This window comes from Atractosteus spatula, chromosome 6 (assembly GCF_055471065.1).
Source record: "Atractosteus spatula isolate fAtrSpa1 chromosome 6, fAtrSpa1.hap1, whole genome shotgun sequence".
NCBI lineage: Eukaryota > Metazoa > Chordata > Actinopteri > Semionotiformes > Lepisosteidae > Atractosteus > Atractosteus spatula.
This window is the reverse complement of record NC_142711.1, coordinates 55,200,032-55,224,874: the sequence shown is the minus strand read 5'-3', so window position 1 is coordinate 55,224,874 and position 24,843 is coordinate 55,200,032. Positions and strand designations below refer to the sequence as shown.

The following is a 24,843-nucleotide window of genomic DNA, read 5'->3' as shown; positions in this document are numbered from 1 at the left end:
TCTTTTCACATAGGAGGACAGTATAAGAAATCAAAACTCATTAAATAGTAAGAGGTTATATTTATTTTAAAACAGCATTCCTTTATAAAGCGATTAAATACTTTTGTCGGAAAAAAAATATAACAGAAAACACAGGTGGCCTATACTATACTTATAAAAGTTTGTAGCCCTTGTGTTAGAATTTAAATTAAATTATTTTCATCAAGGCAGTTCAAACCAAAACAAATTACTTCAACAAACTGACACAAAAGGAATCCCTTACTTGATTTTTTTTTAAATATTGAGCATCAAAAGAAAGCATTTACTATATAACTGCAAAAGATCTACAGTCTTTTTGTATCAGGTGCAACAATATTTTATTGAATAGACTTGACATGTTTCAGGAATAGAGTTTGATTAACAGTGGGTCTACTGTGCCGGTAGCGTTTCTGAACACCACTGGTAAAATTACATGCTGTACATCTGTGATGTATCCTCGATGCCAGGGTGGAGCTGCTATCTTAGGAATTTTGCTCCATTCCTCTTGTAGATATTGGGAAAGTACATGCCTGATCACTGATAATTCAATGTGTCCCAGGTCTGGCGAGTAAGACATTCACAGTATAACTGTAAAAGACGCTGCTACAAAGTGTCGTCTTAAACAGCAAGGCCCATTGGATCCTTTCTATGTTTTTCACTAAATTTGAATTTTCAAAAATTGGAATTTCAAAAAGTCATATCACCTTTCTCACTAATGAAATGGTTTAGTGCTCCTGTCACTCAAATGTATCACAGTCAGTCATGAATAATCAATCACAAATATTTCTAAAGACATGCAATATCTAAAATATTTCTAATTTCTAAAAACTCTCAGTCATCTTGTAATGATACTTTTTGTCAATTATTCCCGTCTACCTCTCACAAGGTATACAGTAACAAACTAGGGCAGCATGGTGGCACAGTGGTTAGCATTGCTGCTTCACAGCACTGGGGCCCTGGGTTCAATTCCTGGGTTCAACAGGCGTGCTCCGATTTTCCTCCCACAGTCCAAAGACGTACTGCTAGGGTGTATCTCGTCTTGCGCTCTTTGCTTCCAAGATAGATCCCTTTATTGGATATTGGTTAGAATATGGTTGGATAACAACAAACTGCTTCATGGAAATGAGTTCTTCTTGAAGCTTTAAGAAATATGCTTTTTTTTCTCTTTCAAATATTTCTATTTTTTTACTGTACCTTCACACTAGATTAAATACATTAGTTTTGGTTCCATGTATATTTTTATGAAACAAATACCTTTCAGGTCACCCTTCATGTTTTTTAATCACATTCTGGCAGGAATATTTTTTTGATTGATGAAGAAGCTACAAACTATGCTTCCAGGCAGTCTCTATACAACCTTATCCAATGAGATATACTGTACAGCAGACCTTTGTTTCTTAGCAACAATAAGTGAAAAGCAAACATGGATATAGTGTTCTTTCCCATCTACTGAGCAGTATGTTACAATGCTATATTTGTTTGGCTTATTGAGTAATGAGGAAATAATAAACTCTTGAGCACTGAGAGAAAAAAGAAATGCCCACATAGCTAAGGGCAGTTTCAGTAACTGCATAAAATTTAGTTTTTTTTAGAAATTTAGTAAGAGATTATTAAAGTATTACTATATTATGAATTCTATAAATTGCAATTCCTTTTTTTTTTGTCTGGGACAGATCATTTTCATTCACTTACTACATTAAGCTATTAAGTTGTTACAGTCATAGAACAAACAGAACTTTCTCAAAATGAGCATAAAATGTCATGGTTATAAAAATGCTATGCATAAAACAGTTAAAACAGCAGATGTGCCCAGAAAACCTTCATTAAATAGATTAATTTTATTGCTTCCTTAGTAATTGGTGGCATTTTGCCATAAGATGACTCTTTAATCACATTATTATTTTTAAGCTAACGAGATCCATGCTAAATTTGGCAGAAATTGTGTTTGAATGCATCATTCTGCGAGTAGATTGTAAACAAGTACCTTTTCCTACACTGTAAATCTGCTTGTTTGGACAGCATTCCTTTGTAACTCCCTAATTTACTGCTTTCCTAATGCTCAAATCAAATGAGTCGCAATATTCATCCACATGCTACCGCACACGGCCAACACAAATATTTCAAAAACGTAACCTCATGCTGAAAAGCACATTCCAAAGCACACTGCAAAGACATAACTTTAATTTAGCTGTCCTTTTTCTTCCTTCCAAAACAGCTCCTCTGGGGAGCCTGTTCTTTCTGCAGTGCTCATAGCGAATGTCAAAGTGTCTGGGTTCAACAGAGGTCCTTACCCGTAGCGATGCCTGACCACATCTCTGCTGAGCCTCTCTGCCAGATAGGCTCCAATTCTGTCTAGCTTCTCAGGAGCAGACACTGCATAGAATGTCAGCTTCTCCATGTCCGACTTCACCAAGCCATCCTGGAAAACAGCAAGAAACACTTCAGGGATTTAATTCATTTTACAGTAAGGCCCCCAGATTCAAAATAGATCAAAACACTTCTTCATTTTTAATTAGTCTGAAAATATGTTCTTATCGAGTACGCTAACTTCAGTAAAGTTTTGATTTGGAAATAGCTGCAAGGCTTAAGCTAAATTTTTCTGACAACTAAAAGCACAAATGTGTGTATTTTTCGTTTTATTTCCCATTTTACCTTCATTTGGAAGGACCGCCATAGTCAGAAAGTGGGATAAGTAAAATGCTATTGGGTTTGACTACTGTGAAATGGAACAAGCAAGAACAGTTCAAAGAGTTGTGCCATGGCCATACACTGACACCTGGACAGAGCTCCCCCACAGGTAGACGAACAGAAAACAGCACCTGGAAACTGCTGGCTGAGCTGGTGGCCTGAGAGAAGTCTACAGCAGAGAATGGAATCATACTCTCTTATTATCACAGCACAGCAGTGAACATCAGGAAGGGGCTTCCTTAATTTTTTTTCCAGGAACACACCGTCAAGGAATGTTTCCAAAGAAACATGCACAGACCAATGCTCTTCTAACAAAACTTCAGAAAAATATTTCAAGAGACTTAATATTTCAAGAGGTATTTTTTTTATTTTTACAAACTGCCAAGGCAAGCTAATTGCCACTTACATATCCTAAATGGAACTGAATCCATTTCTTTTGAAAAAGTCAAAATTATGCACCCTGAATTTTCCTTTTCATGCAGAAATTAAACTTTTTTTAAAGGGTATGCTAATTTTTCCTGAGGGTATTTTTCTTCTGTGTCATATTCATTTTTGTTCAGTTCTCTTTTTCTGATATTCTATAACAGAAGCATTAATTTAATTCTAAAATGATATGCTCCATTTATATTCTTTCATAATAAGTGTCCTTCTGGTCTGTTTCTGCATGAATATTGCATAACTTTTCTTTTAAATAATCCTAGTTGTAAAAATCCCAGCAATTGAGAAATATAAAAACCTGACATTTCAGAAATATTACAATTCAGCAGGATCTTGACCAATTTAAAATTAAGACACTCTACAGCAAATGTTCAGGAAATATGTTGAATGGCCACTTATTGTATTTAACCTTTATTATGGTCTTATGCACTGTTTAAATGAGCATTATCCTACTAATGAAACATGAAACAACATGAAACTGAAATATCTGCATCCCTAGAAACTGGACTGTTAATTAATTTCCATGTTGTATTTGTGTTTATAAAATCTTTAGACATTTAGTTAAAATTCTGATCTAAATAAATAAACATGATAATCACTCCATTAAACATAATCACACAAATCACATGGAAGCCACTTAAAATCCAGAATTGTTCTGCTACAATGAGACAGTATAGTCTCTTCAGTGTGGTTCTCCGAGTGGAAAAAAATACAAAGCTGTGTATGTCTGGGATTGGGAAGGACAGAAATATTAATGGGAATAACATATTAAATGATGAAAACTGAAGCAGCATCTGTCAAGAGACAGACCAATCATGGTTACTGGTACTGCCACCAAGAGCACTGGTGATGACAATGAATCTTAACCATGTTTTCAGGATGGATTAAACACTGCTAATGAAAAGATGAACTAAATATACAGTATTTAATTACTTAAAAGAAAGCACAAGCCTAAAGCAATATGTTGTGTTTTATTTACATTGCGCTTTTCATTGCAAAGGTTCCCAAACCAATTTACACATAGAAAAAGACCCAATTTGTTGCCCTCTGAAATGCAGTACCCACCTGGGTGATGATTACTAACTTTTAAACTCCAATGCTAATTGCTCCATTACAGATGAGGTAGCACAACAGCAAAACAATTTCTTATTTATCTTCCTACTGAATTAGGGGGAATTAAGGGGAATCCTTAGGGAGACAAGATCATACAAGCCCAGAGTGTATACAGTAGGACACCGGGTTAATATAAATACTCTTGTAAACAGTACCATGGAATCTTTAAATGATAAGTAGTGAAGGACCTCAGTTTAAAATCTCATCCAAAGGACAGAGACCTACAGTACTGTAACAAATTGTCCTAGTTCATCATACTGGGGCAGTCGTTTCAGAATTTGTGGGGCAGAGGGAATAGTGTCACATATTTAGACTTACAGTTTGGAGGTGTCCATCCAAGAATTGAACAGGCCCAGCTTTGCTCACCTTTTCATATACGACCAGGGAAGAAGCTGTTAACACTGCTGTCCAAGTAATAGCATCCCCAGGTTCAGCACATAAGTGCCACATATTGGTGATGTGCAGCAGATACTTTCTGGTGACTTCAGGCCAAGACTGTGGCATATTCAGTCCTAAGTTTTTTTTTGTCAGAAACAGTTTCAAAAACTTCAAATCTGAATTGACAGCAGTGAAACAGGGCACCCGGGATGGGACTGTAGACATGGGGTTGAACCGCCTGAGGGCACTGTTTTGACCCAGGAACATTCCTCACATTCTCACATGATAAAATTAGGTACTGTAATTGGTTGCACCTGTGGATGCCAGTTCTCTATAAGGGAACTCACTGAGGAGACAGAGGTTGTCTAACCCGACCCTCACAGTTGCTTGGTACAGTGAGAGTATATGATCCTAAGGGTGAGATCTCTAGGGGAAACTTGTAATAGGCTGATCCATCCACGGTGCGACAGGGAGCGCTACAGGAGGTCATTCTTGCCTTCTGCCATAAGACTGTACAACGCATCCACTTTGCGTCTGGGCAGGGGCAACACTAACATTGACCTGTTTTTGGACTGAACAGTAAACTGTCTGCTACATCTGACTTTCCTGTTTACAACCGTTTTTGTGCAATATATGCCAGGGACTTGTGCAATACATTTATTTATATTTATGTTGTGCAATACAACTTTTTGTGTACTGTTCTGGTTTGTTCTTTGTATGTTCTGGATTGTGAGTAACTCTTCTTAGTGCACTTGTCACTGTACTGATTGTATAGTATTGTATGTACTGTATTATTATTATTGTATCATTCGTTACACTGTTTTGTGTTGACTGTGTAAAGCTGCTGTTGCACTGCAATTTCCCTCACGGGATCAATAAAGTATCCATCTATAAAAGGTTTACGACTACTCCACTGGGAGCGCAAGTAAGATATAAACTTTTCTTATTAAGTAGCAGCCTCTGGCTTTTCTGTGTTGGCCTGCTGGTAAAGAGGAATACGGTCAAATGGAATTGAGCAGATGAGAAGTTTTACGCCACTGTGGAATTTTGCTGGGGAATTAACTGTGCAGTAGAAGGGTGCCTACAGGGAAGGCAATGGAGTGAAACACTGAGGTGGTTCCCTGGGTCGATTAACCTCCCATATCAGGGCTGGGCTCATGTGCAGGTGCCTGCTATGCTACCATCGAAGGGGCACCTGTTAGTGGCAGTTTCCTAAGACGGCTACAGTTAATACCAGAAATATACAACCATCTTCAACTTTTTTTTACATTTTATTGTTACAATATGGAATCGTAATGTATTTAACTGGGAGGTTTTGCTGAAAAAAATCCTCTACAGAACCTCCTAAAGTAATTATAAACATTAAACTTAAAATAACTGATTGCATACAGTAAGTATCCACCTGCTGTGAGACAATATTTGGTAGAGGCACGTTTTGCAAAAATAACAGCCATAAGCCTTCTTGAAAAGTTTCTACCAGCTATTGCACATTTGGACACTGCAATTTTTTGCCCATTTTGTTTGCGAAAATTCTCCAACTGTCTCAGGTTGGATGGGGAATGTTGATGGACAGCAATTTTCAACTCCTGCCACAGATTCTTGATTGGATCGAGGCTGCGACTGGGCCATTCCAGAATACAGGCTGGTTGAGCGTTGCCCTGTTGGAAGACGAATCCTCTCCCAAGTTCCATGTCTCTTGCAGACTGCAGCAGGTTTTCCTCCCGGATTTTTCTCTACTTTGCTGCATCCATTTTTCCTTCTATCTTCACGAATATTTCAGGCCCTGAAGCAGCGCAGCTTCCCTATACTATAGCATGATACTGTCACCACCAGGCTTCATGGTACAGAGGGTGTTCACTTTACGCTTCCAAAATTGCACCATGGCAAAATTGTCATATGCACAGTTTCTTCCATGTACAGTCATTCCTTTAGAGTTGTCACAGGGCTCTAGGGGCCTCCATGACTAATGCTCTTCTCGCCTGGAAACTCAGTTTTTGAGTCTTCACAGTTTTTAGCTGTGTCATATTATCTACATTTCTTTATAATGAACTTTACTGTGCTCTAGGGGATATGTAATGCCTTAGAAAGTTTCTTATACTCTTCCCCTAATTGGTGCCGTTCTATGACTCTACCCTGCATTATTTTGAAAGTTCCTTTGTCTTCATGATGTACACTAGTTTCTGTTGGGAGCCATACTCATCAATCAATTACTGCTCTGTACTCATCATCCATTCAACAAATTATGTGACTTCTAACAACAAATTAACAACAAATTATGTGACTTTAGTTGAGTCATAGTAAAGGGGGTCAATACTTGGGAAACTGCTTATTTTCTGATTTTTATTTATAATTAATTTAGGAGGACCTATAGAATTTTGTTTTCACTTTGACATTATAGAGTGTTTTGTGTTGATCAAATGTAAACAATCCAATATAATTTCATTGTGATTCTATATTGTACAACAGTAAAATGTGAAGAAGTCTAAGGGGGGTGAATACTTTTGACAGCCAGTATATAGGGAGTTCCTCTAGTCCACGAGAAGGGCAACAATGAGGCAAGAACAAACAAGCCAAAAGCAGCCCTTTTCTGACAGACTAGAAATGCAGACACTTTCCTGTGATAGCTCACTTGGGAATCTACCACGACTATCTGATCCACAGCTCCTTTTCCTGAAAGATTCTATTGTGGGTTTTAGCGAAAGCCCCTATGGACTCTCTGAAAGCCCTTTGATGTTAAAGCTGTCTGTACCACACTGGGGACCATACAATCTAGATGGTGGTTATTTTGCAAACTGCACAGTGTGTAGATGTTCTATAGAAACTGTATTTAAAGATGCTGGAAGCCATATTAGATTATTTGCACAAAGACAAAAGCTTCTATTAAAACAATCAAAGATGATAAAAAAATGCTGTTTTCTGTACCTAAGCAGCTCAGCAATGTCCTCTGAGATTATTTACTCTCTTACCCCTACTCTTTTATAGTTTATATCTCTACACTTCTGAAATCAGTAAAGACAATAAAAAGTCAAGAAGATGTTAAGCTCCATGAAATGGCTTCTTTTAACTTGTGAGTAGGTGGAATTTTTGGATCTTTCAGTAACTTTACACAGAATAATTTCTCGTTACCGATGGGTGTTCAGTTCTTTACCTACAGTACTATATGCGTCCTGGTCTACAAGCATGTTCACCCTCCACCAAGTACAAGCTTTGTTTCTTGTAGTGGATGATAAATGTAAACATTTTGATCTAAATACAGTATTCCAAAGGTACTGTGTTCGCAGATGTTGATTATAACTCAACAGTGTATAATCAGATTAACCATGTTGTTGAAGCTGATACTCTGGCTTTCAAAAAAAGTCTGGATGACATCCTTGGACCAAATATCTCCTAGCTATCAAACAGGCTAGATGGTACAAACGGCCTTTGTAACTGATCATATTTTCTTAATTTGTTCTATACAAAATTCTAATTTAAAATGTTCCTAAATTTATGTTCCAATTTATTTGTAGTGTCGTTTTGCTTTTTCACCATGCCAATTGTCTGTTGAGCTTCCTTGTTCATTCCTTTCTCTACTTCTTAAAATAAAATCCTGTCTTTCGATATTAAGGGAAGTATACATAAATTCACATGACCTCTGCATGGCACCCCTCTCGAACTGGTTGTCAAGGTAGACTGCTCATAGATTCCACCCAGAGAAGGTCATGTGACAACCTGAATGGTTTATGAAATGAGTCCTTGGAAAAGGCAGAACAGCAAACTATTTTCTAAAAATGCCCTCAGAGTGTCGCTAATTAGACGACTGCAAGAGTCGAGTCAGTAGAAAGATCCAAGCTAGAATAAAGGATATAAATAAAAAAAAACATGTTTCCTTGACCTGCATAGTAACAAATTCCAAAGTTCAAATCATATATAAATGAACACCACCTGATTTTCTGCACATGTCCTAATGGTGCCTTAAGACAAATTCTGAAGCTGTGATCTGCTGCTACTTCCAATTTCCAACACAGGCACTTACTTTGGGGTCTTCAGGAAAGATGTTGTCCACCAACCGTTTGTATCGAGGTCGCAGGGGACCACAGCAGCCACACACTCCTGTAACAGAGGGACATTGCACTTTTATTAACTTCATACCCACTTTGTAGATGGGAGGCATTTTTTGCCCATCTCCAAAACTGAACTCTAGATTGTCTCAAAGTAACTGTTGGCCTTATTGTTTCTTGGTCCTATGATACACCTTCCAGTTCCAAATGATAGACTTTACTGGGCTTGAAGGTATAGGCAGTGTCATTCTAAATCTTTATCCAAGATATGTTATGAGAATTTGTTGGTCTTCATGGTTGAAGGTGCGCTTGATATTCACGGCTAAAATGAGGAACACTACAGATGTGTATTTATTCTGAAATCTTGGAAACCACTATTACACATATACTTTAGGTTATTCAATTAATTCACAACAACCAACATATTTTAGTTTTGATTTTTTATATGCATTTTAAGCTAACATTTAACTTCTTTTACACATGAAAGTATGAAGTCTGAGCACTTGGGTTTAGATTAAAAACAGTCACTAAAAATTGTTTGTATATCATTTGCAATTCAATAAAATAGGATGTCAATAGAAGAGTGTGAATACAATACTTTTAGAAAGGACTGTACTGGAATAACTATCTCACAATAATTAAGTTATGTCAACTAAAATGATAAGTAATAGGACTATCTCTGGATAGAATACATTAAATATTTTTCAAGTAAAAACTCAAGAAAAGAAGAATGCTATAAAATAGAAGATGAATTCCATAATCGATCTGCAGATGCATTAAAAGGTGCTGTTTCTACTTATAGGACAGTTACTGACATTTAATTTGTAGGGGCCAAAGAATGTGCTGGGTTGCAACTGTGAGATTACTTTGAGACTTAGAGCACAGCTGTAAATAAGAAATGGTTTCCTCTTGAGGTAAGACTTTGAAAGGTTTTACATCAGAAATCTGAACATAAGACAAAATGGGACTGTGGTTTATTGTATTATTACAACGTTTTCCCACCCAAAACTAAATTTAATATTGCAATCCAATATGGAACCTCTCTCAGTGGCTTCCCAGTCAGAAATCAGAATTCAAGTCGCAAAGGTTTCTGAACACTTAAGAACACTTTTTGAACACTTAAGAGTGGTTAATGCAGCTTTTTCACAGGTCACCCTTCAATTGTCATAGTCAGTAATGGTTTTTGCAAGTAATTGTAATACAGACGTCTTTTCCCATGGGACTCTTAAATCATGGCTATATTACTGTTCATTTTAAGAGTTCGCAGAAGCACTGAGACCTTACTGCTCTGGTGTGAACACATTCATTAGATCTCTTGTAATTAACTAACTCTATATTGCAGTAGAAGCACAGAGCTTTGTACTTAAAATATACCGTACTGTATGTAATATGCCAGTGTTCCCTTAAATTCCATGGGGTGTAGTTTTAGTATTATGCTCCTAAACTTTGCATTGTGTTAAATATAGCATTCAGTATTATTTCAGCATCATTTCATAGTGCTTAGTTAAAAAAGTAGTCTGCAACTACTTAAAATTTGTAGCCTACTTCAATCACTAAAATATAACAATCATGTTATAGACATGCTATATGTTACAGGTGTAGGACTCTGGTTATAATAAGCTGAATGGTTAACAGTTTCACTGTAAAAGACACTAAATTTAATCTCTGTGCCACAACCCCTTCTCAGTGTCATGTGATAAAGGGAGATTCAGCAATAGACTTTAAATGCTGAGAAATATGCTGTTTTCCTCTAGAAGCAAAGCAAAATGATCGGTTGGATCATTGCTATTGAGCAAAAGATAGCTTTAAATTTTCCAGTTCCTGTCATTTGGCACCGGGTTAGGAAAACAAAAAAAAATACAATTTAAGACAAACAATAATATTAACTTGGGCTATTTAAATATAGCTGTTTAGCTGTTAGGGTGGTTGCAGACATGAAGTACTCATTTTAATTGGAATTTTAAGTGTTGATGAAAACAAATAATTTGATACATTAAGACTTTCATTTTCTCTATGAAAAATAGCCTTATTGTGACTGCAAATGGAAGCATATGAACTAGGCAACATACACTACTGACATATGTGCCGATATGCCCCAAAAAAATCCCTTCAATTATTTTTGAATGTTATATGGCATTACGTGATTACATATTTTGTGTAATCTATTTTTTTCTGATTTTTCTCTTTTTTTTGGGTGGGGCACAAAGAATACAAAATACACTATAAAACGTACCATTTTCTCTCATTCCAGTCACAGTTTGCATTGTGGACATTGCAACTTCTGTGTTATAAAACTTCACTCACTCCCTAATACCAACACCTCCAAAATGCATGATTGTGTAAAACACTTCTCACTGTAGTGAAGTGATACAGGAAGAAACCATCTGTTTTTCACAGAAATTATATTAAAATGGGTCTTTACAAAGAAAGTAAAAATATGTCCAGAGATATATCAAGGTGGTTGCAAGATCAAAGACTCATGAAATGCAATCATCTCTCCCTACTAGTCAGGTGAACTTGCTTAATAGCTATACTGGGAATGTTATGCATATGTTTGTTATTGTCACGCCCTCTGCAGCCAGAGGGCACTCCTACTCTGTCCTGTCCCTAGTTTCCTGTGCTTTGCTGTCCTTCCAGTGTCTCTCTAACTGGGGCTACATATTTCCGGGTCACTCATTCACCTTCTCTCAGCATTGACGTTCGGATGTCCTGAGACCTGCCTAGCACCAGGTCGCCGCTCCGTCCGTGGCCTGAGGGCATAGGTTTCTATACGACTCCTGAACTGCTGAGCCCGGGCTAATTCCCCATTCCGCCGCTACGCATAGGGTCTTTTTCCGCTCTCCTGCCATTCCACGGTTCGTCCCTTCCAACATCCGTGACAGTTATATTTGGTTTGGAAATGTTAAAAAAAAGGTCCATTTGCCATGCCAGCAGTTATTTAGCTAACAACTTTTTCAACTGAGAAAAGCACAGCTCCAACACTCCCCGCTCCGTTATAGTGTAGGTGCATACAACAGTACAGTTGAAAACAGCCACTGTATAAAGAAATGAAAGCTTCCATGAATAATTACATGCCAAAAATGCCAGTTCCAGCTGCCATTGTTTCCCCTCAAACAAGCGCGTTTAATTGAATCTCTAGCCTGCAAAAAGATCTCTGTTATTCTTCTATTTTAATTACTTCATAAGACATTTAAAGGGCTCCATCAATGATTCTCTAAAGAGAGTAAACAATGAAATCTAACTTAATACAGATTAGAAACCCCCTGATCCCACAAACTAATTTCCCAAATGGTTTGAGAGCAGTTACTAGTGATTAAGAGTGTGATTTACTGTTTCGCCTTTCATACAAATATAAAACCTAATAAAATTGTTTCCTTGACAATTTTTGGTGTTGGGTTGCATTGCTATCGCTATCACCATGGCATCAAACCTGTTTCTTTTTTGCTTTTCCTTCCCTATATTACATTCCTAACTTCAGTGCTACAACACCCCAGTCTCTCAATGAGTGGCCAATTAATTATTCACTAACAGTGAGCACAGAAGGGGAAACTGAGACTTGTCTTTTTTTTTCCATTAGCAGGCTATCAATGCCACTTGCTCCAGCTCAAAGAGCTCCCATTTCTGCACCAAAATAGCAAGACATTTCTCATTAGTCACAAAAACTGGAGGTTAGAAGTTTCTAGACGTGACAAGGGTAACAAAAAATGCAGCCAATGGTGTTAAAGAATGATACATAGCAGCATGAATCGTTTATTAGAGTCAAGAGGAAGGTTTGCATTAGCAATATATGTCCCTGTCGTTGCAAGGACTATATAATGTGAGGTTATCTAATTCTCCTAAATACTTCCATTTTACTTTATCTTTCATTGTCAAAACAAATGGTCTTAAGTAACAAAAGCAAAAAGGTTTCTAAGGTACAACACAACCACATGCAGAATGTGATTCTTTTGCAGAACATGGCCATTATAAAGAAACTCACTGTATTTCTGCTCATTTGATATCTCTACCAAGACCAATAGACTGAAACGGAGCACAAAATGATTTATTTCTCTCCAAGTTGCAGAACTCTTGGTGTTGGCTGAGTTTGTAGACAAATAGAATTATTATAATCATGAACTAAATATTGTGCTCATTGTGTCCTGAGAAAAAGCAATCAGGCAACAATCCTGCAGAACCTGCAACAGCTCTATGATGACATAAAGGAAATTGCTGTTGATCAAGTTAATCCGACTTATCCCACAGGTGTGACAATTAGGGTCATGCCCAGTGGATTGAAGGACAAGCACTATTCAGTTGGACAGTGACTACTAAGTCTGTGACCATTAAGGACACAATACAATATGTGGAGGACAAGTTACAATATGTGGGTCAGATAGAACTGGGCGGTGAGATTACTCTGTACAACCGCAAATGTTGAAAAAAGGACTAATTAAACTAAGGATTAATACCACCACACACCACCACTACTCCTCCACCAAACCCATCTTATTCAACACAGTTCTATGCATACAGTTAGCATTAAGTTCTGATCATTCATCACTGAAAATATCATACCATTTTCTGTCCAATGCTCCCATAGCACAAATAGCTGGGAGGTCTCCTCTCTCGTACAGTAGGTGGCATTTCTGATACTCTGTCAGAGGTCTTCAGACTGTTCCATCACCCATTAACCCATTTCAAATTCTAATGGCTGCATTTGCTATAGCTCTGGCCAGTTGAAACTATCTATGTGGAAGGTAGTGTAATGACACAACAGGTACCAAGACAAGAAAGATCAAGATAATCAATTATTCTATCCTGTAATGGAAGAAAAACAGTTGCTGGATACATACGAAAACAATGTGCAACTGGTGCAATGATTTAGTCTTCCCCCTCTGATGTTCTTGGTTCTTTTCAACTATCATCAGTCATCGCATTTTGCAGATGGCCTAATACATGGTTCGTTTTTATAGGATTGAGAGGTGCACAATGGATATGTGTTATGATTAATTGATTTACAACAGTATGCATATGTTAGTGTAAGCACTGACATTCCAATACAAACAAATATAGAAAGGTCATCATTTAGAAAAGTTTTGTGCAAATGCAACAGATTTGTACAAGCTTTGGTCTCTACAAATTCTCAGCAGCTATTATGGGCTCAAACTTTAAGAGAGCTGCTCTCACAAATGTAAAACCGTTTATAGATGTATGTAATTTTAAAAGAAGAATACTGAATTTTCAACATGTACTGTACACGTAGATCTTCCCACTCATGTGAGTTATAATGTGAAGTATAATTCATAAATTTAAATGCTGTGCCAATACTTCCTTGTGCAACTGTAACTTCCTTTTGCTCTGAACCTAAATACTTGAGGACAAAACTAGCTATACTTTTGAAGTCATGTAATCTTCTGTAGGACAGCTTACAGCACTGAAAGGCATATTGCTAATTAGAGTAAACTAAGTACCTTAAAATTATATAAACGTAATAGCGTGAACTACAGGATTTACTTGAGGAAAAAAGTGGCACTACTATTTTACAGTGCAAGCCTGAATTAATTAAACAGCCCTTAAGGGACATTTTAAGTTATTTGTGACATTTCCCTCTGCTCCATAACCAAGTCAATCCACTCTTGGGAACAGCCTTTTCGCTCAAACAGACACAGTGGGGGACAGGGAGCCAAACAACTAGAAAACAACCACACCTGCTAGGTTCTGAAGCCTCCTATGAGAACATGCACTGGTTTGACGGCAGCAATACCAGCTTGTGGACTCTGTGAGTTATTACTCATGCCACAAAATAAAAAGAGTAATAAGATGAACAACACGAGGATCTCATCCGCCTAAGAAGCTCCTCGTAGTGTCAGTGTGGGATTGAACCTGACTGCTTGAAGAATTTTGAACAGCTTGCAGAAGAAAATGATTCAAAATAAATAATTTCTAGCAGAAATAAAATAGGTAGCAGCCGTGTCATTCAAGATCTGAAGTATATGTCCTCAGAGGTTATGCTAACAATTTAATCTTTAAGAAACCATGTTATTTTTGACTTCCCAATATGTGTTGAGGTTGTCTCCATCTTTGAATTTAGAGAAAACAGTTTCAAACCTTACAATTTAAACAATTTGTAATGTTTTTAACCTTTTCATACCTTTATTAAAATATGTAATAAAATATTATAGCTTAGTTTTTGCAGTTCACTTGTACTCTATATTTTAGTGTGCACAAAATGGCAATTGTTGACTTTCATTATTAATCAGTAAAAATCAAATAATCAGAACAAAAGTTAATTTATTTTCCCATTCTACTGCAACATTTAATTTGAAATGGGGAAAAAAAACCATATACATTTCTTTTATAAAATAATTAAGTAAAATCTAGGAGAACTTACAAATGCATTGGAAACACACAGCAAATACAAATATTCTATAAAAAAGCTACACTTGCCCTGTCTAATTAAAAAACAGCATTTTTTCAATTGACAAGCACAACATGTGTCAATGGAAATCAGCAATAGACCTACCGAAATCCCAGACAGATCTCCTTTCTAAAGCACAGTTATAGTTAAAGGTGTTTTCTGGCTCCACTGCAGGCACCTGAATATATCGCCTCATGCTGGCTGTGTATAAAATGTAGACTGTCTTCTCTTGTGTAGGTGGCTAGTACTATGACTTAGAATCTAGATATTCTATCTAGACTACTATTACTCCAGTCTAAGCTAATGAAATTTTTCAGCACATCTAATTAACAAGCTAGAAGGTCGCTGGTGTTACCCATGTCAGACATAAATGTATCATGTTGCCCTATAGGATGTCCTGTTTGAATCAACTGAAAGGTTGCAGCGATAGCCCTAAGTTGGAAAAACAAAAGGATCCAGTGAGATGTAGCTTGGAGTGGAAAAGGTAACACTTAATTTGACCGAAGAATACAAGAAACTAGTCTCTAATCAGCTGTGGAAGCATTCTCATTATTCCCATTATTCATATGATAAGTATTTTTTAAAAATACTTTTAGAAAAAAAAAACAAAACCGGGGTAAAAAAAAAAAAAACCTTGAACGCCAATTAGATTGGTATTTCACTTCCTGGATAGTCTTCTCTAAATGAACATTATGTAGTTCTAGATTAGTGTTAATCAGCAACAGATCATTAACATATTGCATGAACACAATGTACAGGCAGACATTATGAAGTGCAATTTTTCACATAGCAGCTCCTCACAACAGCTAGGTATAGTACGGAAATGTCACTTAAACCTGTGAAGTCACTTCACAGCTGGAAGTGAAGCATGCTGTACTATGAGAAAGAGCCCCCTCCTTTAAATCAGCACTCAATGCCATCCTCACCAGACATGCATCCACACTGCAACTCTTGGTAAGAAGAGTAAATCAACATGATTTTTATCAGACAACAAACAGGAGCAGTACAGAAGGAGGATACTCATACATTACTTCAGTGAACACAAGCTTTGAATTTGTATACTGTTATAAACAGGCAGAGATTTTTAATTTTTCAGACATCGCTTGAAAACAGCAACTCTATGGGGGCAGGAACCCCTAACAGATCCAATCCATCTAGTTGTTCGGTCAGGTTTCAATTGAACAACCAGGAGTCCAAGTGGAATGAACACTAGCAGATGCTGGGATCACGGGGATCTGATACCAGGACCTGGAAGCGAGGGGGTGTGAAAAGACAAGCCCATCTTAAAGATTTCTTTTAACAGGAATGTTCTCATCAGGAACATTTGCACTTTATAAGCTTGCACATGGCTGTGCATATGCTGATGTGACAAGAGATGATACGATTCTTACAATACTGGACAGCTGCACAAGCAAACCCTCATTGTCAACTGACAATAACATTTCAACAGAACTGCTGATACCAAACATGCCTCACGCACACACTGAAAGTCTGGCAATTACTTTAAGTCATTTTTAGATGCAGCTAGTTTCCCCATAATAAAACTTTGGTAATTATTCTAGGAAATGAAATAAGTTAAAAGACATTTATGGAAATACTTGATTATAAGCCAAAGAAAGGCTGTGCCATGGATACAGATATAGCACAATATCAAGAAGGTTCTTTTGTCTTCTATTTCCAGTGATTTTCCAAAAATATTTGTTAAACCCTTATACTGGCTTATATTCTCTTGTTTATACTAGCCTTTTTATAGTTTGACACAGAAAATACTTTCATCAATTTATTTATCAAAGGCTTATTTTACTTTTTTCTTTTTACTTTTTGTCAATTTCTAGTCACATAAATGTTAATCACTTGCAATCCTCTTGTCCAGTCTAATGTTCTATAAAATTGATGCATCTCTGGATGAATACAAAGTGACATTTAGAAAGGTGGCTGCTGTACTGCTACAAACCAGAATGTAATTGTTAATTTCTGTTGCCAAGGAATAAAAGCGTATGTATCTCCAGCTTTAATGTGAACCAGTACTCCCCTGGCTATCCTCTTACCTTAACGTGACAAAAACTGAACATCTTGGGAATTAAGAGTACATTTATTGGAGGATTGCTCAGTGTCACAGGCACTTAGCGGCTCTTTCAAAGGGGTTAAGCAGACTACTTCAGGTATTCATTCAATTGATCAATAGGTGTTGCAGAAAAGCACTATTTTTTAAAACCACCCAGTTCACTCTAAATGCAGGTCACACTGTATTGGTGCTTTCAGCTTTCAAGTTGAAATAAAAACTATTAGGCTGTTATTAAAGTGGGTTAATGAATGATTTACTCTAAATGTATTTTTTAGTTCACAGGTAGTGAGCACATACAAAGAAACCTCATCAGCAGTAATGTGTAGTGATGAGTTTCTCTAGATTTGGCTACTGTTGAACAAACGCACCCTTTCAATCTTTCACTTACACTGAGATGGATGAAGCTTGTTTTTACTGAAAACATCTTTTAAACAATGTGACGGCAAGGACTTGGTGTTCATCAGAGAAGGCACACATGGCATGCTATATTTATCTCCTCATTAAGTACCGATTCCTCAGCAAAGCTGTCTGAAGATAAGGTGTACATTATGCAAGAAGATGGGTTGTCCTGTCATGCTGAAGAAAATATACTGATTCATGAACAGAATCCAAAGTATAAAATTTCTGCTTTCTCTTGTGTCCTTCTTGAAATAATGTGAAACCCCAAGCAGGGCTGAATTCAAGGTCATGGGTGTGCTTACTCATTTCAATCAAGCCTGTTACAGTACCTCTTAAGGGACTTGCAATGGTATCTGTGTGAAGAATGGCACATACAGTATGGACAGTACATGTCAATATATTTGTTATTTATTATGTTATTTTGTGGGAATTATAAACAATACTCTTGTTATGATTATTTGGGAAGAAGTAATAATAAGCAACCTAAAAATTTGCATTCCAAATTAATGGTATCAAAGGATACTTCCCAGTTAACTACAGACACACAACGACACACACACAGTCTACATATAGCACAATATACAGTATTCAAACAAAGCCCAAAGTCATGTGTGCATGCTTTTCCTCAGTCTTCATTTGCACAAAGTCACTGGCACACAGTAGTGTAATGTAAAACCCTTGAGGCAAAGGCACAACATGTTTAGATTCCTTCAGAGGCAAAACAAGTCTAAGTTTTTCTCTTTTCTGGACTGCTATATACAAGAATTTAGCTGTTAATTAACTCTAGGTTATTTCCTTTTCTCATCATGCTTGACTTTTATTATTACTATAACAATTTCAAGGACCAAATGCATCAATCAAACATATTTCAGACCTACAATTTTGCTCATTAGTCTAAATATTGTCTACAAAGAAAATTGTTTTGTAATACCTTTATATTACTTTTAGGCAGTTTTCCATGAGACTTTCAGTTTTTTCTCCTAAACATCAACCTCTTCAATATCACATGACTTGAAAACTGTGCTTATTGAGATTAACTAATGAAGGTTTAAAGCGAAAAGACAACTTTGAAATTCTCCTGAACCAGAATCAAGTGTTGTGGTTCTGTTGCTGCCTATTTTTTCCTTTTCTTTTCTTTCTCGTTGTATCCTGAAATTTGCTGAACGAGCCATTGGAGGCATCTCACTCTCTGGAAGAATATCATATCATATGTGGCTGATAAAATTAAATTAGAGCATCACTTACTATACTTATTTTCAAGGGGTTCTTTTAAAGTATGTACTCTTCGGTCCCAGAGCACAATATTTATTTATTTCTACAATAAATCTAGCATCTGTTTTCAGAGAGACGGAGCTAACATGCCTTAGCCAATACGATTGATATGAAGAAACCCACCGCATACAAAAAGAAATGTACAAGAAAACATTACAGTTCTGTGAACTATATGCAAGCAAACATTAACTAACTTGTGACCTACAAAAAAAAGCTAAGTCTACCATAGGTTTGAAGCTCATATATCAGGTAAGTCGAATTTTCATAGAACAAAGAAAACACCTATTCTTAGTGATAGATACAGGAGACATCTTTTTTTTTAGATATAGGAGAAGTCAAGTCCTGTTAACACAAATTTACACTAAACTAAAGTCATATCTGAAATAGAACTAAATATACAGAATAGGCCCTAAAAATGTTCCCATGCCTCTGTGGAGTGCTAAGCACTGATGCATAGGGACTGAGGAGGGATCTTAACATCAGCAGCCACAGGCTGCTGGATGCAGCACAACACACTGGTGACAATAATTAAAGACGTTTAATTTCAGCTTTCCCAGCAAGACATATGGCTCCCTGTCAGGGCATTCAGTGCTCGTAAATAACTGTTGTCTCAAGCAACTCACAAAGACTAAATGATCTCCGCAGTGCCGATGGGATACCACCAAGGTCAGCTCAATGACTGTCTTTAACAAGGCACCAGAGTCAAACATCATACCTCTGGACAAGCTGGAACATTAGCACTGTGAAATGTTATGCCTGTGAAAAATGTGTTGTAAGCTGGAGCTCTGATTTGCCTTTTGTTACCTGTGCAAGACAACAATAGCTTTTCATTTCTGTGCTGATGAATCTAAGCAGACATCCTTTAAGCCCAGTTCTACAACCCTACTGTATGCTAACACTGACTGACAATAAATGGTTAAACTGACAGTTTCACATAAACATCCATAAATATAGAATATGCTCAAAACAAAGCCTGAAAGTAGAATTTACTGGGAAGGTTGTAGAATTTGCCAATCCAATTTGCTTACTCAAAAAAGGAATGTCGGTCTAGTTGCTTATTAATCAGCAAATGTCATTGTAACCCTTTGAACAAAAAGTAAAAATCAAGCTGTTAATTCAGTGATTCATGCAAAAGCTGAAAAACCAGGTAATTACTTAAGATAGCAAAATGAGGTAAAATAAAATCCTCCTGTGATGGTAATAAGCGCCTCACATTTTGTGACAGCACTTGCTAGATGGGATGCTCATTAAAATCTTATAAATGATTTTAAAGGGGAAAGGATTATCAATTCAGAGAAGCTTACAAAAAGATATTTAATCAGTACCCTAAGGCCAAAGGTTGATCTTAAGATACTCAAACCAGACAATTTCACAGCAGGTCAGACAGTCTGGTTAAATGAATATGTTAAGTTACCACAGAAAATAAGAATCATTGATTGCCAGCTTCTTAGGTTTTTTGTTCACTTCCCTACAGTTTCGAATTTGTTTATAAGAGACTATAAAGCACATCAAGTGCTACTGGTTCTTTAATCTTAGTATTGTAACGCTTACGGCCGACAGGTACTGTGTAAGAGCCGGCTTACCAGAGCAGGTGACGTCACCGCCCTTCCCTGTGATAGCAGGACTACAGCTACTGGGCTGTAGAGGGATCTCTCTTTAGCTCACCGGGCTGGGTTCCTGCTGAGTGACGCGGGAGTCCCGGGTTCGAGCCCCCGACGGTGGGGGGCCGACCTAATGCGGCAAGGGCGCCCACCTGAGTCCCCGTTGCGTTACAATATACTGTATTTTTTCAATTTAGTATACCAGCAACAAATTGCTACAAAATGAATTTCTCTATGCACAATATGAAAACATGATGTGACCTAATACTGTGTAAGTAAAGTATCCCACATATATTAGTAATTAGTTTCACATTTTCCAAAAAACAACGTTCACATTATTTTTTAAAGAATCTACAGTATTTGTTCTGGTATAGATATTAAACACTTCGTTAAAAAGAATGCGTTTAAATATTTATAGACTAGAAAAGTGATACATTATAAGAGCATAAAATTACTGGAGAACACTTACAGTATTAACGAGTATATAGTAAAAATTAAATCTTTAAAAGTTGAAAGAAAGATTTGTTTTTCATGTAATGCTGTTTTTATTTCTGCTGTCTTCAGGAATTTGCAGAAATAAACATGAAAAGCAATGTACAGTATTCATATTTTTTAGATTTATGTGTATAAAAGGATATTGTTACTTTTTAAAGCCACATATGAAAATATACTGCTCTTGTAGTATGAATGATATATTGCTCTTGCTAAAAAGAATTACCTGATGTTAACTTTCTCAGATAATGACAAAGATCTGGTTATTAGAACATACAGTACAGGGCCTTTCCCAATGCCTTACACACAGTACACCGAGTTACTTAAAATAGTGACTTCTATGCAACACATTTACTTAAGAGTAACTTCTATAATGTACAGCCTTACCACACAGCATCTTTCAGAGATTCACTGAGAAAAACAAACAGATGCAAAATGTGCTAATTAAACATTAAACAGACTTGCATTATCTAAATTTTTAAGCTTTTAAATATAGAATCAAACCACTCAGGCATAACTTGTCAAAGCAATGCAGGGCATCTGAAGAAACTGGTCAGAAAAGTGTATCATTTCCTTGGCAGCTCCACAACGCATCAATGACAGAAAAACTAACAGGGCATAAGGAGGAGATGTGATTAGATGCAGACAAGATGGAAAAGAACAGTCAGAGATGCCACACAAGGAAAGAAAAACTGCGATGAATGAACAAAATACCATTTGAAGAAATGCGCAACAGACTAAAGCAGATGCTTCATAGATCAGACCATAGAGTAGTCATCATGAGTGGTGTTAGTTAGTATTTTGGTAATAAGCACAAGAAATTCCTCAGACAAAATATATCTATCCAAACAAAATAAATGGAAGCAGAATTACAACCTCACAGTGATGTGTTATATAAAGAGTAAAAGTGGGGACGACCGCAAATGTAGTTTCTTGCTCTGTAGTGGATGATGAACTGCTCTTACTAAAGGCAACTAATGAAAACAAAATTCTATATTCTGCTGGTAAAAAAACTGGGCTGATCATAACTACAAAAATAACAATTACTCTTTTATTAAGAATAATGATTAATGTTTTTGGTTTCGATATCTGCAATCAATGCATACAGTTTTTATAGATACTGAAAAACATTTTTTCTTACTGTAGTAGGTGGAATGGGCCATTGTTAGTCAAATTGAAGCCAAGAAAGACCTGATGCCTAAAGAAGTATGCAGTAATTCAGTCATCTTAATACTACTATTTACAGAGTTACTATTCTACAGATTTTTTACAAATTTTCCTGGCACCCTTTTATTTAATCTGCATTGAATAACCCACAGGAAAGAAAGCAAATGTACAGAAACCCTTGATTTGTAAGTATTTGAACTAAACAAAATTTGTTATAAATGCCAGCTACAGCTTTATTAGTGTTTCAACAGCACCTACACAGGAAAAAGGACCCCGATTATTAGGATAATGGTTTATTCAGCACTCCTCAGGCTCAGACTCAGGCATCCTCTTCAGCAAATGTCTCTTGAATCTGTGAACTTTAATGGCCTGGACTAAAAATAATACAATTTATAAATCTCAGTCCAGATGGTACAGACAAGTCTTCCCTGCTGGTACCTAAATTTATTAGGATTTAATACGTCTACCTAATTTTAGTTAATTTTCCCCAATGCCACCTAAGGGTTAATGCCTTGTATATGTTAACTATAGCAAGATAGATCAAACACATCTCATTGTAAAATAGTTTCCACATCAGGAAATCAATTTCTGAACAATTTGTCTGAAAAAGACATAATAGAACATCAAAACACAAAGTTTTTTAACTACTACTAACACAATGTTCACTCTGTGAGCTTTGGGTACCTGCTAAAATGAAAGAAGACATTCAAGAAGACCAGAAATATTGACCTGTGAACAGGCTGCATTCGGACAATCCATACAGAAATACTGTACGTGGTCTCCATTTAGAAGGTGACAAAAAGAAGTTTCCACTACCAGACTACACCAGTTTTAAAATGAATTGACTTCTGCAAAGGACATAGTGAACCTTTGTTTCTTCCAGAATGCCAAAGAAAATGCCAAGCAGAAACCAAACTTCTACGTAGCAAAATGTCCAAATTAAATATTTCAAAATGCAAACGTCTCCAATGCTACTTGTATACTTTATTAACCAAGAGGGACTTCCAAGCATCACCTTCCAGGTGGGAACCTGGTATTAACTGTGCCACACAGATCTGTCACCCAGTGTTTTCAATTGCCATTCAGCATCATCCATTATGGAAAGTAACAGTGGCAGCAGCCAAATATCCACTACAACAGGGATGCTGCAAGATGAAAAATGTAAGCAATATGTATTTTTCTGCCTTTGCAGCTGATGAATTTCACCAGGTTACAAAAAAAAAACACATCTATCTTTCCAATATATCTGACTGCTGTCAGATTTGAAACAGACCTCATAACCATATCATATATGTAAAGGAAACACTGTTAATATAAATTGTATTTTACAGAATTCGCTGGATTGAAGAGAAACTAGCGCTATCCTACTTTAAAATGATATTGATGTAAAGTAGTTCCCATGAACTCTGTATAAGGAACACAAAGTACAACATACCGTACAGCTCATCTTTTGCAGGAACAAAGTTTGGGGTAGACTTTATTAAGATTGTCATGTTTTAAAAATGCTTCTTCAGATTATTATGTGCAAAGGAAATGAAGGTTAAAAAGGTTTGCACAAGTTGCATTATGAATGGAGTATCCCTGCCTGAGCCTACAACACACTGTAATTAAAATTACAGCACTATTGCACTTGCAAATTTGTCACAGCAGAAGTCATTTATTCTAAGTTTTGCAGCCCCAAGACAGTTTTAATATCCAGAAGGGAGATGGGTATAATTTGTAGTTCGATTCAGGCAATAAAAACCTAATAGAGCTATTAATGACTTCCACTACCCATACGTATCAGGAGACAATGAATTCAGTAAATAGTAGTCCAAAACAGTTGTCATATTGCATTTTCACAAAAACACAGCATGGAGACATCCAACAAGGTATTTATAATGGACAAATAATAGACATTTCTCTTTTACCATGAAAATGTGGCTCTATTTTATGTTACATTATGTATACTACAAAATCCACTGGAAAATCCAGAAAAGGCCATTTATTATATTCTTAAGTGAACACAGTGCGACAGTTTTTGCTCAGTTATAAATGTGTTTATGAATCAGATATTATTTAGATATTCTGGAACAACATTCTGTAAAAATGGTTTGTTGTATGTTTTACTATTAAAAATGCAATGTACACGAAATGCTAAATTTGCAGCACGGAGGAGCAGTGGTTAGCATTGCTGCCTCACAGTGTAAGGGCCCTGGGTCCAATTCCCTTGGTGCTATTTGCATGGAGCTTGTACTGTACGTTCTCACTATGTTTGTGTGGATTTCCTCCCTGGGGCTCCGGTTTCCTACCACAGTCCAGAGACATACTAGTAGGTTAAATGGCTTCTGGGAAAAAATGGCACTAGTGTGAGTATTTACAAATTTGTGTCTATGTGCCCTGCAAGCGACTGGCATCCCATCCGAGGTTTAGCCTGCCTTTCGCCCATTGCCATTGCCAGGAAAGTCTCAGCTGCCCTGCGATCCTGTATTGGATTAAATGGTTAGAAAACGGATGAATGAATAAAATACTGAGAAATTGTATTTTATTTATTCCATGTACTGTTGATAAAAGAATTATCAAGTCATCTCCTTAAAGGTGGTGAGGGACTTTTACAAGTGTAGAAATATTTATTCATTTTCATGTTGTGATAACACTGGTTGCCATTATGAATAATTCCCTAGACACTGGTGATGCAGTAAGAGAACATTTAATGGAAAAAGGAAGCATTTACTGGGTATACTGAATGTGGAAGCATTTGTTGGGTATATATAAATATTTATCACAAATAAAAAA

At 36.6% G+C, this 24,843-nt stretch overlaps 1 protein-coding gene across 2 annotated transcripts in view; it reads right to left on the bottom strand.

Moving 5' to 3' along the window:
- efr3a (EFR3 homolog A (S. cerevisiae)) overlaps positions 1 to 24,843 on the bottom strand; it is a 133,268-nt gene that overhangs the window by 85,482 nt on the left and 22,943 nt on the right. For both annotated transcript variants that reach the window (XM_088919095.1, XM_088919094.1), the window contains exons 3-4: positions 8,651 to 8,727; positions 2,310 to 2,437 (exon numbers count right to left, since the gene is read on the bottom strand). In XM_088919095.1, the coding sequence (XP_088775221.1) occupies positions 2,310 to 2,437; positions 8,651 to 8,727 (205 nt within the window). The remainder of the gene's footprint in view (positions 1 to 2,309; positions 2,438 to 8,650; positions 8,728 to 24,843) is intronic.